Source organism: Branchiostoma lanceolatum, chromosome 3, assembly GCF_035083965.1.
Source record: "Branchiostoma lanceolatum isolate klBraLanc5 chromosome 3, klBraLanc5.hap2, whole genome shotgun sequence".
Classification (NCBI taxonomy): domain Eukaryota; kingdom Metazoa; phylum Chordata; class Leptocardii; order Amphioxiformes; family Branchiostomatidae; genus Branchiostoma; species Branchiostoma lanceolatum.
In genome coordinates this window covers 32,147,143-32,163,602 of record NC_089724.1, presented here as the reverse complement: position 1 = coordinate 32,163,602, position 16,460 = coordinate 32,147,143, and the positions used below count along the sequence as shown (strand labels likewise).

Sequence of the window (16,460 nt, the reverse complement as noted above, 5' to 3'; positions counted from 1 at the left end):
ACGCTAGGGACGGGCACAAATGGCGTTTCTGACGCAGTCAGGTGCCGATCCGGGCTGCTGTGCGCATGCTTGCTCCGTTTTGAGACGCCTTTTCTGACGGCGTCCGGTCATGGTTATCATTTTTATGGCCGCTTGGGGCAACAAAATGTGCAGCCAGACTGGCATAAAAGACCATCCATGGCCGCCAGGCTGTACGAATTTCTTCTCAAAGTGAATATTATATAATGTTACTCCGCGGTTTGATATAAGAAAACTTTGTTTAACACAGCAGCGCAGCTTTGTAAGACAACAATTATGATGAAATTCAATCCGGCTTTTGATCGTGTGCGCCGTTTTGATTGACGTGGACGGGCGCACACTAGTCATCAGGAGTGGGTGAAAATTAGAAAAAATCTTCTCTTTTGTCTCATATATGTGCATTCTTAAGGCACAAGCACTCTTTAGTTAAGACAGAAGATAGTTTAAATATGTCTTCTACTGTATTCTTAGGTCATTTTTATTTTGTGGGCTCAAAACAAGATCCTCAATTTCATAATTTCTTCCCCGGAGCCGGAGTCGGGAGGGCGGCAAGAATTCAGACATCGGCAAGTTATGGGGTGGGTGGACATCATTTTCTGTTGTCTGAATGTACATTTTCCCGAAATCATCATCGTTCATTAAAACAACAGGTATTGCATACTCATATTCTACAATGTTCTTAATAATATGTGTCTTTTTATTCTGTGGTATCAAAACAACATCCTCAATTTCATCATTCTTTTTCGTAAGTGGAGAGGGTACCGTGAGAAGTCGTCGGTAATAACTCTAAAGTCTAATCGGCTTTTGTATCATTGTAACCACCAACATCAACATAAAATATGTGACTGTTCACTTACCAGTCCCTACAAAAATAAGCTCAACAGAACTCAGCTTCTTTGACGATATCTCCATTTTCTGCCGACGAAAGTTTGTTGACTTTCAAACCAGGATACAGTAATTTTTGTACATTCTTCCAGCTTTCGACGTCTTGTTTTGTATATAAATTCAGTCGCTGGACTAGAACCAAACTCGGTACAATGTTGTAGAAAGATACAGCTGCTTGTGGAAGTAAAGTCTATCCTCCAAAAGTGCGTGAAATCCAACAAACGGGCAAAAAAATCCAGCCAAATATGTACCGACTGAACAAATGGTCTGTAAAAGTTAACGGTCAAATCGAAACTACCGCTCAAATTTGCACATGTGCAGAAGATTAAAACGTGCTTTACACACGTGGGAAATGACAACCGGTGGAAGCGTCGGGTGAATAATTATTTATTGCCCGTCCGACGTTGTTTCTGACGTTTCAAGCGGCCAGGGGAGGTCGTTTCAGACACCCCAGCGACCAACTTACAAACGGGCAAGACGGTCTGGAAGCGCGCGATGTGTCCGCCTGTCGCTCTGGGACGGGCTCAGACGCGCTAAGATGCTCTTAGACGGCGTCCAAACATTTTCAGACGGTTTCTTTTTCACAGAGGTCTTCCCGTCAAACACAATATTGAACTATTTCAAACACAGTGCTAGTAAGACAGAAATGGCACGTGTTAAACAGGGTACATATATCTGTGACAGGTTTTTCACTGTATTGGCTGCATGCATGCCCAGGACAAAAACTAAATGATAAAGAAGAAAGCTCAGGCACTCAAGGGGAGGGAGCCTGTACCACGTGCCAACTACTATTGAGTCAGCTGGTGCAGAGTTCCGTCTCTTGTGTATGATACTAAAAGCGAAATAAAAAAAGGGTATTTTCATATCTAATTTCTGAAGATCATGTTATGCATAAAACATGCCAAAACACAATGGGAAACCTGTCACAGATATACGTACCCTGATTTATACGTGCATCGACTGCTTGTCAGCAACCAGGCAGTCCTGCCCACCAACAAGGTAATGCTATACGGTGCCACCCACTTCCGCATTGACTGAATGCAGCAACTCTACTCGATGGACACAGCCATCAGCCTTTTTTTGGGGCCCACTCGGAAAGGGTTTCAGAGCCCGAAAAGCTGAACAGAAGTCAGTCCGCATTATTGACAGCCAAGCGGCGCCATTTTTGTCCATCAAACGTTGTTTTTGAAATTCGAAATAGAACGGGGGGCACGGCTTATGGAGTTTGGTTGGAACGGTCCATTGTATTCAAAGACAGGATACAAACGAATTGCAATAAGAAGTTCCCATATTGACCTCATTGATTTTTTTGTTTTTTACCATGATTAATTTGTTCTGTTTGTCTTTCATTGTCTGAGTACTAATTTTTGGATGTCATTGGCCGACCACAATGCATCTTTTAAAAACAGGAATATCTGGATAAAACAGAACACTTAAGAATGGAGAATTTCAAAATGAGTGGTGAGAGAAGAGACTTGACTTACAGTTCTGCGCATGTCCCTGATCTGAGACCTGAGTTCCTTCTTCAAGTCCGAGTACTGCTGACTTTCCAGACGGATGGCCTGTGGGAGAGAACAGAGAAGCAACAATCAGAAACACATAAAAGCTTGATTTCAGCTCAACTCTGGTGTTCGACCTCAGAATTCTAACATCATGACATAGTGCTGCATACCGGTACTGTGTACTGGTACTCCGGTACTGTACCGTAAAAATTGATCAGGTACAGGGCCAAGATACCGGTTCATAAAGTACTGGTACTGTACTGATATAATTTACACTAATTATGTGCTTATTTTGTGACTGATCTCCTAATCTCATGGCCTCATGCAACACCAAACATCACCAAAGTGACACCTTGGAACAGCGTAACTAGTATGCAACAAATCATTCAGGCAGGCCAGGAGTTTTGATAGCAAGGCCAAGGGAGGTTGGCGGTAGGAATCCTAGTTATGTTCTTTGAATAAAGATACTGACAAGTTGTAAACAGTTCATTCATGTTTCTGTCATTATTGAAGAAGTTCAGAAAAACACATGTTAATTTTTAAAATTGTTTAGGCACAGGTACAGGTCCGGACCTCTGTACCGGTACCTGTAACTGTACCTGATGTTACGTTTAGGTATGCAGCACTATCATGACAAGTATGGTATCATTGTAAAGGGCAATAGATAAGCTTTCTGATGATGCATATACAATAGTGGATGTAAATCAATCTGTACAACTTTTTTTCCATTTCCTTTTTTTTTACAATGTATGAACAAGCATTCTAAGCATATTCCCTCTTCCTTGTTACATACTAGGCCATGTTGATCATATATGGATGACATCCTCTGGGAACCCCAAAACTGATGCGAGCATGCGAATAAAAAAAAAAGTTGCCTTCATTATGAAATCTACATGGTCAGGAAGGTTGAACAAATGACTATACACAAAGAAAGTGGTATATCAAGGAATGGATTCTTCATATTTGGTCTTTCACATCTTCTTCTTTGAGTTTGGCATTTTAGACATTAGCATCCGTTCTCCGAAAAATCTTTTTGCAATTCACAATCTCCATGAAAAAAGACTTTTTCATGGGGATATTGTTTTGCATGGAGTTTGCGTGTGTGTCATCCTGCGTGTCACCGGACGCTTAAAATCAGCATAACTGAAGAACGTGTGGATGGATTGTAATGATATTTGGTATGTGGGTATAGGTGCTGGTGGGAGACTGGTCAAGGTCAATTTTGGGCCCCCAGGTCTGTGTCACTGGAGCTGCAGAGGCGTATTTGTAAAAATCTTCCAAGGAGAATAACTGAAGAAAGGAAAGACAGATTTTCATGTTATTTGGTACGCAAGTGGGTTGGACAAGATGTACAAACTGAAGTCGTAATTAAGCAAATTTGGACTGAATTTGCATAAGTAACAAGAGTCCAAAGACCCAAAATCTCCATGAAATTTGTTTTTATATAAGATGTGTTTGTTTTTCCCTAGTTATTTGTTGTTGCCGCTGGTTGTTTTGTTTTGTGTGCCAGAGGGTATCCACGTAATAGAACCTAGAAAGGCAACATTTTCGGGAAAATGCAGGATATTCCTCTCCCATTACCTACACCTCAAATATGACGTCCTCAGCATTTACTGTAGTGTAAGGGAATTCTGAAGTTTCTGCATAAATCATGCAAACGAAGTCTGTATTAGCATAATGTATGGTCAGGTGTGTTCACCTTTCCTAAAGGTACCTACATCTGAAATATATCATCCGTAGCTTTTATGGTAAGGGTAATGCATATATTATGCATTAACACCTCATTAGCATAATTTGTGGCCAGGTTTTCTGACCTTTCATGAAGGTACCTACATGTCAAATATGAAATCCGTAGCCTTTACAGTAAGGGAAATACAAGGTTATACCTCAATTATACAAATGAGGTCTGCATTTTATGGACAGGTGTATTCACCTTCCCTAAAGGTACCTACATCTGAAATATGACATGCGTAGCTTTAACGGTAAGGAAAATACATGTTTATGAATAAATTATGCAAATGAGGTACTCATTAGCATAATTTATGGCCATGTGTGTTCACCTTTCCTAAAATTACCTACATCTGAAATATGACATCCATAGCCTTTACGGCAAGGGATATGCCTAAATTATGCAAATGATGCATAATTTATGGCCAGGTTTTTTGACCTTTCCTAATGGTACCTACATCTCAAATATGACATCCGTAGCCTTTACGGTAGGAGAAATACACATTTATGCATAAAATATGCAAATGAGGTCCTCATTAGCATAATTCATGGCCATGTGTTAACCTTTCCTAAAGGTACCTACATCTCAAATATGATATCTGCAGCTATTATGGTAAGGGAAATACAAGTTTCTGCATACATTATGCAAATGAGGTCCTCATTAGCATAATTTATGTCCAGGTGCATTCACCTTTCCTAAAGGTACCTACATCTCAAATATGACAGCCGCAGCTTTTACGGTTAGGAAAATACAAGTTTATGCATAAATTATGCAAATTATGTCCTCATTAGCATAAACCACATATAACTTTCTGCAATACCATTGGCAGAGTTACCACCCTTACATCTACTTGGTTTGGGGCAGCAGAACCACCAGCTGTTGGGAATTGGGGAATACTCACCCTAGATAAGAGACCAATGGATTCAACAGGTGCGACCTCAAAGCCCATACCTTGACCAGTCTCCCACCAGCACCTATACCCACATACCAAATATCATTACAATCCATCCACACGTTCTTCAGTTATGCTGATTTTAAGCGTCCGGTGACACGCAGGATGACACACACGCAAACTCCATGCAAAACAATATCCCCATGAAAAAGTTTTTTTTCATGGAGATTGTGAATTGCAAAAAGATTTTTCGGAGAACGGATACTAATGTCTAAAATGCCAAACTCAAAGAAGAAGATGTGAAAGACCAAATATGAAGAATCCATTCCTTGATATACCACTCTCTTTGTGTATAGTCATTTGTTCAACCTTCCTGACCATGTAGATTTCATAATGAAGGCAATTTTTATTCGCATGCTCGCATCAGTTTTGGGGTTCAGTGTAAGGCCACAGCAAGTACTTTCTATGAATGGCATCCTCTGCAGACTCCAAATCAAATGAGAGAGGGCGATAAAACAGATGGGGGAAAACAACAAGATGTATAACGTTGGGTAACATAAATTCGCGGGGTACTTAAATTTGGGATTTTCGAAAACGGGGTATTTAGGGATATGTGCTAGATGCAACATCAGTAATACCGCTAGAAATGCAAACTTGACAGACTAACGTATTCAGAACACTGTCTGAAAAGCTTCGATAACCATGCATTAGAAGTTGGCTACGTCAAAAACTCTCCGTCCCTTATTGTCACAGTCTGAGGGCTTCGTGGGAGAATTATACTACATAGTTGTTCGCTGGTTTATAAGACAAATGTCACATCCGCTTCCTGCTCAACACAATTATTTACAATACAACTTATTAGAATCTCTTTTGCTAACCTACAACTGGACTCTAAGTGTGATTAATCATCAAAACGCCTCTTTGTTGCTACAACCAATGGCTACGGCACTACTGTGAATTTTCCCGCCGCCATATTCTCTACCCAGAATCCTGCTATTCGACAGACGACAAACGTTTGCGAGGAACACTTTTTTGTCTAAATGTTGTGTGTGATAGTGGACTGATGGCGATATTTTCCTCAAAGTTTGCTCTTAGCACAAACAGAAACACATGGACATAGTAGTATTACCATTTCTACGGCATCCAGCTAACGCCCCGATGAATAATGTACAAATTTCCATGACGATGGGGGTCGACTTTGAGTGACGTTCTACCGACTCAACACACGGGTTGTTCTCGAAGGCCTGATGTGTGCGGTACGGCCGTTTTGTCGTGTATTTTTTTACTTGGACACATCTATATCCATAGCACTCTCCTCAAGCCAAGGATGGAACTAATAGCTGCTGTATAAAATTTAATTAGCGGTAAGATATTCAAGACGAATCTTCTCTCCCGAAATAATGTTCACACCTGTCCGACAACACCGTCATTGTGCGTGCGGCGGACGGTAGTTTCAAGTTGAAATATAATGGTGTCAGCACGACTAGAGACAAAATCTACCATATATATGATTAGTGCAAAGATAGTACATGATACTGACAGAATAATAGAAAAAAAAGGATGGTTTATTGTTCTGCTAGATTAATTTCAGTCAACCATTATCGGAAAAATGGCGAATTTATGTTACCCAACGTTTGTTGCTTTCCCCGATTTTTATAATGGTAGAAAACTTTTTTTTGTGTGGAAATGGACAAAAATTGATGCACGCACAGATGTCATCTATATAATCAATTTGAAATCAACATGGCCTATGGCATGGTCAAGCTGACATGTGATGTATAGAATATTGTTTTGAGATGTCAAATTTAATTCAATTTAGAGGGAAAATTTACTGTGAAAAGATATCAAACACTATAACAGCCTACGAGGAGACTAATGTGGCTGTAAGGATGTTACTGTAAATTTTCAAATGTCTGTGGTGATTTTATTTCCGTGGTTTTTCTGGTGACCTCTCCTCTGCAAATTCATGACACCATGAAAATGCATTTCCATGCATTACAGTAGTATACTGTATTGTTTGAACCACAAACTTAAAACACCGTGAAAATAACTGAATTTACAGTACCTGCTGTATCTTGCTTTCCAGCCAGGTGGCATCAGATGCTGGAGTTGGGGTGGGAGTGGTGAAAATCTCATCCTTGGACACGGCTTCCTCCTTACGATTCTTTAACTGCATGGGTTACAATAACAATTATCCTGACTGTCCATCTGACAATTAGCAATTGAACCAATGATAGCATGGCAATTAGCAGTTCGACCAATGAGAGGGTGACTGCATATCTGTGAAATATTTCCATTAAAAATTTTATGTCTTTTTATTTTGCATTTCTATATTTTAACGGAGGAGGGGGGCTTTGGGATTGGTTTAGATCTATATAAAAGTGTATCAAATCACCAAACACATCTGCTTCATTTCTTGCTTTTTTTCCAAATGAATGTCATTTTGAGCTTTGTTTGTGAATGTTGTATAAAGAATGGTAAAGGCCAGGCTGTCACCAATCTTCACATCATTATAAAATGTTCTTGCTATCCTCACGCCACTACATTTTTGTATGTCAATGAAGTTTAGACATTCAGGTAATAAGATAAGCAACTTGAAGGTAACAGTTACTCAACCGATCATCATCAACAGTTACTCAACCGATAGATGTCGGAAATGGTTGGCTTAGACCATATCTAAAGACTATCAAGTTGCTTGACTTATAACTGTTACCTTGTGTATCGTGATAATTGTTCAACAAATATGTGCCTCCTGCAGTACCTTTTCTTCCCACTGGGTGGCGGAGTCAGGCCTGGAGTCCGAGTGGGAGACGGTTTTCACGATCGACCATTCTGGCATGGTGGCAGCTGACGCACCCTCCAGTCGGCGCAAGCTGTGCATCTTGGTATTGTGGCCACGAGCAAACTCCATCGCCTCACTGGCCTCTGTCTTACCAGCTGGGCTAAAACTTTTGAGGCGGACAATGCACATTTAGAAGTATGTTGGGGATGGGAAAAATACAGACTAACGTAGAAAATTGGTCAAGAACAAATAAAAATATGAAGCAGGGTGTCTGAAATAGAAAATGAATTGATGCAACAACATAACCTTCCTTAATTGAGGTGAAGTAAGATGCTTTTCAATAGCTTGTTGTGCAATGCGGCTTTGTTATCATGGCTCCTACTCTTCTTCATAAGTATGTTGGGTCCTTTTACATGCAGCGGTTTTACAATTGAGGCTTCAATGCCTGAAGCTCCCTTATAACACAGGGCAGCCGGCTTTACGTCACAAATACAATCCCTTACATTATAGACTAAGGTGGGCCCAACCCTGAGATAGAACCCCTGTGCTGGCCACGGATCCATGAAATTTTCATCCATGTAGCAAAGCCACAGGATTGCATATCATTTACGCCTTTTCTTATACAACCATACTTCAGTTTGTCTGCCGTTTGTCACTTCCAGGACTTGTTTCTCGCATTTTCCACAGACTATTCTCATGTCTATGCTCAGTCAAACATTCGTGGCCACCGCTCTGTAGAGTGCCGTTGTACAAATCACACCCAATCTTGAGAACACTCCAATCTGCAAACCCCACTTGAGCACTCCAGACCACATTTCACAACAGTTTCCAGATTCTGAAGTGTTCAAAGATTGTGCCCAATTTGTACAATGCCACTCGGCAGAGAGGTCCATGGCCTGGAATGTTTGCGACTTCACATTGTTGGGCTATACGACATGGAAGCCTTTGGGTACGGCAAAAATGGACAGGGCATGCAATTTCCAGCGGGTATGGCAAGATAATTACCAGGTACCGCAGGAAAGGAGTTTCATGGGGGCGTTCAAAGCAAATAATCATCAGGCACTCACTTCCACTTGTAGCAGGTGAGGGTGCCATCCTTCCTGCCAATGGTGAAGAGGTACTGCATGTCTGTGCTGATCCTCATCCACCCGACCCCTCCTGTGGCAAAACTGTGGGCCACCACCTCGCTCCACCGCTCCTGCATACAAGCACACCAGAAATATTCATTTGGGGCTTATATTGGAGACTACGGTACATATCTAATTAAAGCCTCTTGAGATATTTCTAAAGCATCTAGTGAACTTTTCAAAGCAGCCTGACCAGTATTCCAGCCAGCCGGGTTCATGAGTGTGTCCAGAATTATAATGTGGGGGGGGGAGGGGGAGGTGCTTGCAATCTAGGGAGGTCTGGGAAATTTTGGATTTTCAAGCCTTCAAAAATGCAATCTCATGCATATTGAAATCATGCAGTTGAAAGTGGTTGTCGGTGGTCCCTTTTACCGCTGCCATTGGTATTATCAATGGAGGTGCTAACAGGAACGACCCAACAAGAGCAGGAAATCGGTAGATACAAGGGGTGATTAATAAGTCCTCGGCCTCGCCCAGATTTAAGGTGCTCAACTCAAATATTTATGAATGTCGACCAAAATTCAAATCATTGTTATCATTATTTTGCAGGCAACACCCACGTAGAAGGATAAAGACATGGACAATTGAGCTGCGACCTGAGGTGTGCGGGCCAACTTGCTCTGCTGAAAGTCAGATACACACTTCCTTTCAGTTGAAATAAGAGGGGATGTTCATTGCGCTTTGGCAGACATACGCTGTACTCAGCAAAAAATGGTCTCTACCTGTACAAGTGCTGTCTTATTACCGTGAATGCAATCAAGTTTGCAGGGATTTGATTTCGCATCAAGGATGACACTGAGGGTGTTGTTGGCGGTTTTAGGTTTGCGGCAGCGCTATATTCACATACTGCTGCTGAATAATAAAAGACCAGCATGTTTACGTACATCTAGTCACAGTTCTCACTGAGATCTAGGCGGAAACCGCACAGCGAATCGACAAGGGCTACAGATGCGTGGACGGACATACAATGTAGCAGTCGCTTTTGATGGTGCGGTGCCGACGTGATCATCTATCACATTCTTTTATGGCAGAGCTGAATCCGCGTCCTAGAAACTTCCTACATTCACCCGAAGGATGTATATGCGGGTTCGGCTCTGCTATAAGGAGAATGGTCTGTCACTGACCTAAGTCATCTAACCATATCTACCCACTGGATACGTAGTACAGTACATTGTACAGTAATTCACTACGATGATGTACACAGTCTAATCTGTCAAAACATGACAGGGGCCTCTCTGGCGCTTACTGATTTCACTGTGTCCTGAGATGTCTTTCCTGAGAATTTGAAATTTACTGTTTTAATACAAAAATGTGGCCCTAACAAGAGGTGGAATTTACAGTGTTACCACACTGTACCTGTAAAACAAAAGCTTTCTAACATCTGAATGAGTGCTAACAAGTTCATACAGCACACCAAGGTTTATGAATTATTCACCTCCTGTATGATACTGTGTACTACCAGTCCAGCTGGGCAATTTCGTAGTATTGCACCAGCCAGATAATTGCACCAAATACGCTGACAACTGGGATGTGCAGTTAAGCGGATTCTACTGTATATAAAATCGAAGGATTATAAGAAGTTTGGGTGTGGTTTCAGTGAATTGTATTGATTTCTGGAACATAATTTATATGAACTTTTCATGTATCAATGTGTTTCCTTTTTGCTTTGTTACTCTGTGATGCTGTCATCCTTCAGGCGTTTCATGTTTGGTGGGAAACTTTCGCTGAGTTCGTCCCAGTTCAAGATATAAACTTAGATTTAGACATAGAGGCTGCCACGTTGTGCGACGCATGAGGCAGTCAGAAGATTCCAGCTCACTCTGTATATATTCTCGCTCTTATAATATTCCATACGATAGGCATAGGGCACAATGAGGGGCAACAACATGATATTGAGAAGTGCTCCTTGTTCGAGTGAATCTTCTATTCTCAGAATACTCAAATCACAAAGAAACAAAATGCACGATGGTTCGTTGCCAGGGGAAACTTTCCACTGTAAGGGAGCGTATCAGGTTACCGGGACTCCCGCGCGGTCCCCGGGGGAGCTGTAACATCTTCTAAAAAATCATGATATTTAGAAAAACGATCTTTCGCACATGTCTCGCCAATCGGAAATTAGATTAGTCAATATGTATACCTCAAATCCTGCCGTTTTACGCATGTTGCATAATTTTGTCTGAATATTTTCTTAGATTGGCCAAGTTGGCTGTTTTAGAAAGGATGTTCGGTGGACAAAATAACAAAACGGTTTAAATAACGGTTTAAATAAAGTGACTAAAAATTCCAATATTCTATATTCTGAACAATAACAATAATACTAAACTTTCTGTTTTTGGATTTATTTAATTTCTCTTTCAAATTATTTCTACAGCCGAAAATAGGTCGAAAAATACTTTTTTTTTACACCCAAACACCTGTAATTAAAAATTTCCGCCGTATCAGAAAAATCCCTAAAACACAAGCCTGGGGATATTAGTTCTCGATAATTTAAGCCCTCGATGAGTGAGTTTGAACTCACATTGCTCGAGTTTTTCATACCACTTTGGAATAATGTCAAGCCTCACGGATAAGGGGAGGGGGTACTTGATGCCGGCGTAAACAAGCCCTGCAAGATTCAAAGTCATCAACAATGGCACCAGTAGCTTAGTTACATGTTCCATGTCCACAACAAAATGCCAGGAAAGAAAATCTGTCCAGAAAATAGTTTGTATTTGTGATAAAGTGTTTTTTATTCTTATGCAAGGGACCTCGGACAGAAAGGGCGTTTTGGCGCGGATTTACAGTGAAAACCTGCAACTGACCGCGAGTGACCCCGAATAGAACGCACGTTCTATTCGAATACGTCACTTCGAACATGATAGAATGCCGTTCGAATTCTAAAAAAGTCTGGAAATTTCGCGCCTACATTTGACCATCGTGATGTATGCTTGAAGACTCACAATCTGCTGTAGAGTCCTAACAGCCACCCTGCCGTCAGGTGAACAGGAGGCGAGCCACTGCTGGTGAGTGGACAACATCACAGAACCGCCAGGCAACTGATGACTCAGGTACTCCTCATCAGGTTGGAGTGTGTAGTTATTCTCCTCATTCTGGAATAACAGGATAAGGTGTATGTTACCATATGTTACTGGTAATACCATATTTCTTCTAATAAAGGATGAACCCCCGATTTGGGACTCATTGCCAACCCTTTCATGCGAGCTGAGATAGTCTGAAGAAAAACCTGAATAAAGTGTGCACCCCATTTTTGCCGGCGACTGCACCCGAAGTATCCCCAAGACGTGCCAACACTCCCGTATCGCGCGGCATCCTTTGATAAATTCCCAATGATTTTATGTTTAGCCTAATCGACAGCCACAGAATTTTTAGGAAAAACTAATCATATTTTTTCAGCGTCAACACTTCTTTATCTTACAGTCACAAATTCATGATTTTACCGTCAGAACCACGCTTTGATTCCGGCAGTCAAAAATCAGTAACTTGACCTCACGCCACGGGACGAGAGAGTCTGATGCGAGGATTTTGTATCGGTGAGGAGGCTAACCTCCAAACATCGAACCGTTTGATTTCTACCGGGCTATTCAAAGATAAACTTGTATAAAGCATTTTTAAACATAATAAAACTTTGTTTCCCGGCGTTTTCCCCGCAAAATCCCGCCACTTGACTCATTTCACGCGCCGCGGGCTGGTGCTTGATCAAAGCATGGTGTATGCAAATCTTGCATGACGTGCGGGATGCGCATCTCTGATTGGTTGTGCCTACAGCCGGCATCGCTCTGATTGGTAGAGCTGTAGGCGCGGTGCGTCATGGGGCAGCAGCAGGCATCAGCGCGAGTTTTCATTGTTTGAAATTGTTACACTTGTAAATGCAAAAATACTAGCCTCCTTCGAAGGCTTCCTATAACGGCGGCGTATATATTGGGGAGGGGGGGGGGGGTTCGGGGGTTCTCTAATGCCGGCATGGGAGTTGTGTAGCCAAGGGAGTTGTGTAGCCGAGGGACGACCGCCGTTATATGAAACGGAGGCTACAAAATACAGCGTTTTCTTCAACTACAATCATAGCGATATTCTAGTAAAGAAATGTATGATTACAAGAATCTTTCGGGAAAACATACACTTATTTGCAGATTTATGGGGCCTTTGGCGTAATTTGGGAGTTCAACCAACCGAAAGTAGCATGGGTTTCCATGTTTAAAGCTACCCAGCTGATTTAGCATTTTGCACGTCAAAACAAAATCAAGATCAAAATATTTGTGGATACGTATGATATGTATTTCTAGCCGTGTGCTTCCATAGGAATTGTCGCAAGCGGCGTGGGGTGCACCGGCGGTTGACACCGCAAGCGTTATTTCAAAATTAAATCGGTGTCTCAGGATATTATTTTCATATCACTAAATGTTAACGTAATAATACTTTTTAATACTCAAAACAATACACGCATATGTGATTAAAATACTTGTAACATCGTTATCTTGTAAATGATAAACGACATGAATAGATCGCTGGCTGCCTGGCTTTTGTCACGATTTTTCTCGACAGAAAACCTGAATAAAGTGCGCACCCGGACTTTGGCTTTGACCTGAACCCCCACCTTGAAAGTTGAAATGTCAAAAAAGTGTGTCCTTTATTAGAAGAAATATGGTATCTTTGCTTGGGCTTTTGTTCTAATATAATTGTCATACCTGGGCTGTGATAACGTTCAATATGGGTGTTCAGATCCAGTGTGTATTTTCCAGAAATATCATGGCATGATTAATGGATATTCAATTCATTTCAAGACTTTTTTCCGAGTATGAGGTGGACCTTTGTCGAGACAGGGTAGAAGAAAATGTCAATTTTTCCACACAAGAACATGCAGTCTTAGACTTTCTTGAAAAATACACACTGTCAGATACTCTCCTGACACTAGATACAATGGCCTGGATGCCAGCCTGTTTCAAGGGCCTTCAAAGGCCAGCTCCTCAGCTCTAGAGCCAACATGCCCCACAAGGAAATTTTGCTACAGGGTCTAATGCAGAGAGGGCTCAGTGGCAAAATTTCCTTAGGGGGTACAAATGTATGTTAGCCGGGCCTGGAGTCGAGCAACTGGACTGTGTATAGGCCCTAGAACCAGTCTGGCATCCAGGCTATAGATATACAACCAGCACCACTCACCTCTCCCTTAGTTTGTACCAAGTTGAACCTCTGCAGCCTCTTGTTGTGGTGTGCTAATGCGTACACCAGTCCCCCGGGAGCCAGACAGGCTCCGTGGCAGGGTACGGATAGTTTCCATGTCTGCTTCTGAACTCCCTCATCAGTAAAGTCACACCTGGTACTGCCATGCACGCTGGTGGGATCTGAATAGGAAGTTCAACATTTTATCATTCATGTTGAGAAGTTATCACAGTTGTCTATTATGTTCCCTCACAAATTTAATGTAACGTTATATAAAGTCTACAGTACCTTCATGCTTTGATTCCTCAATCAATGACGAATAAGCCGGTATACTGGGTATGGCTCCTGAGACAGGTTTACTTGTTACATGGTTTATGATGTTTAAACCATTATGAACGATAATTTGATAAATTGCCTAAAGTTTTAATTAAGTTTTGTATGTTAAGGGGGCACCCCCTAGTTTATTTTGGATCTCAATTCGAGTTTGCACAGTCACCCTCAAGTCTAGCGACCGTCTCTTCCAGGAAATACTTCTGAGCCAAAACAACTGTGAATGGGAATGAAGGATATCCCTCTAGCTACAAGAAAACCCGAGTTTCGGTTTCTTCAACCTCTGTAATTTTAGTACATACAGTAGATTCCAATTATTTGTATACCTTTTTTCTGTATATTTCGTATTTCTGTATAGAATTCCAAAACACCAAACCATTTACCATCCACTCAATGGTAAAAGCAATGTATAACATACTGTATCGTCCATAATCGTAAAGTTCGGTGTATTGTATAGAATCTTGTCCGATTTTATCGTAAAATGACCTGAAACTATAGGCTAAATTTTGGGTTTGTATTGTAGTTTCGGGAGCGGGGACGCCGGTCTTATTTTTCTAACCGTTCGACAATCGCACTCTTTTGTTTCTTGCTATTGTTCTGCTTTCAAACAGTCGATATCGGTACCTTTGACATACGTTGATCTCATCAAAAACCTGTTTTTCAAGGCTCTAGCGACGCGACGAAAGTCAGCGAAACGTTAAGAAAAACAAGATTTTTGCCCGAGCATTTGAGCCTTTACGCTGTGATTTGCCGCGATTTGCCGTTATTTGTGCGGAGAATGTATTCTTTAAACTCTTTTCCCGTGAAAATTCTGCTTATGTAGCGTAGATGAATCGTGTTTTACGGCGCAATTTCACGTAAAATGTAGCGGCGAAGGCTGGGTGACGCCGGGGCAGCCATCTTTGTTTACTCATGTTTACCGAGTGTTCTAAGCGCTGATTGGTTTGCGTCATGAAAACATGCGCTCTGATTGGTTCGCTGCAAGATTTCACGTGATCAACATATGGCGGGAGTTTTTTTTGGCAGAAGTATCCCACGCAGTTCGGGCTTATCTGAACAAAATAGATCGCGTATTTATTCCAATATGGTGACGTTAAAATCGCGGGAAAGGTAGGATTTGTACTTTGATTAAAATTTTGCAAAATAAAGTTGCGATATCGTGAGTGAATATCGAGTGTGTTTGTGTGTCTTGCTCAAAATCCTATTCGCCCCCCCCCCCTCCTTCCTTCGGGACGTCAATATCACTAGTTCGGGGAGTTGTATAGTTCGGGGAGTCGTATAATTTACGCTGACAAATGGGCTATACAGATATGCGGAATCTACTGTATAAGAGAGAAAAACTATTTTTCCGGAAAAAATGCGGCGCAAAATTGGGCATTTTCCTGCGGAACTAAACACATCACAAATTTTTTTGACACGAAAATGACTGTTAGTGTCAGAAAGAGAAAACTCCAAGGTATAATCAAGCCCATTATAAGGAAAATCCTACCACTTAGATTTTCACAATAACCCAACGTGCGAGGTAATGCAACACGGCCAAAAGAACGCAACAAAGGTCAATCTGGGTCAAAGGGGCATTTTACCTTCAACGCGTATAGATATCCGGAAGTAAGGCTCGGATCCAAACGCAATTTCCACCCAAAACACACCAATTCATACGCTTTTCAGCCATGTTAGTATTTAATGTCAGTTCGAAGCACATTTTGAGAAATGTGAACTCAAACCCAGACCCTCGAAACCCTTTCGTCCCTTTTTGTCGCGGACTACCAGGGACCCCTGTCGCGGAAGAACTGGTGCGTGCACCGTTAAGTATGCCATTCAGCCTGTGGCTACAATGTACATTTCATAGCTGATCATAATGATCATACTAAATCATTGATTGATTGATTGATTGATTGATTGACTGATTGACTGATTGATTGATTGATTGATTGATTCGTACATTCAAAACAGAGCCATTGCGAAGCCCCACTGCACTATCAGTACTCTGCAATACACTTCATCTCAAGCATTATGCTTCCACTTTGACAGTTAGAAGAGA

General features: G+C 41.5%; 1 protein-coding gene and 1 long non-coding RNA gene across 3 annotated transcripts in view; one reads left to right on the top strand and one right to left on the bottom strand.

Annotated features, from left to right (window-relative positions):
* LOC136431439 (cilia- and flagella-associated protein 43-like) overlaps positions 1 to 16,460 on the bottom strand; it is a 75,685-nt gene that overhangs the window by 28,131 nt on the left and 31,094 nt on the right. For both annotated transcript variants that reach the window (XM_066422812.1, XM_066422813.1), the window contains exons 14-19: positions 14,090 to 14,271; positions 11,875 to 12,024; positions 8,876 to 9,006; positions 7,788 to 7,974; positions 7,092 to 7,196; positions 2,388 to 2,465 (exon numbers count right to left, since the gene is read on the bottom strand). In XM_066422812.1, coding sequence (XP_066278909.1) covers positions 2,388 to 2,465; positions 7,092 to 7,196; positions 7,788 to 7,974; positions 8,876 to 9,006; positions 11,875 to 12,024; positions 14,090 to 14,271 — 833 coding nt within the window. The remainder of the gene's footprint in view (positions 1 to 2,387; positions 2,466 to 7,091; positions 7,197 to 7,787; positions 7,975 to 8,875; positions 9,007 to 11,874; positions 12,025 to 14,089; positions 14,272 to 16,460) is intronic.
* On the top strand, positions 7,903 to 10,574 carry LOC136431447 (uncharacterized). The gene is made up of 2 exons (XR_010755068.1): positions 7,903 to 8,003; positions 9,485 to 10,574. It is a non-coding gene; the product is annotated as an uncharacterized lncRNA (long non-coding RNA).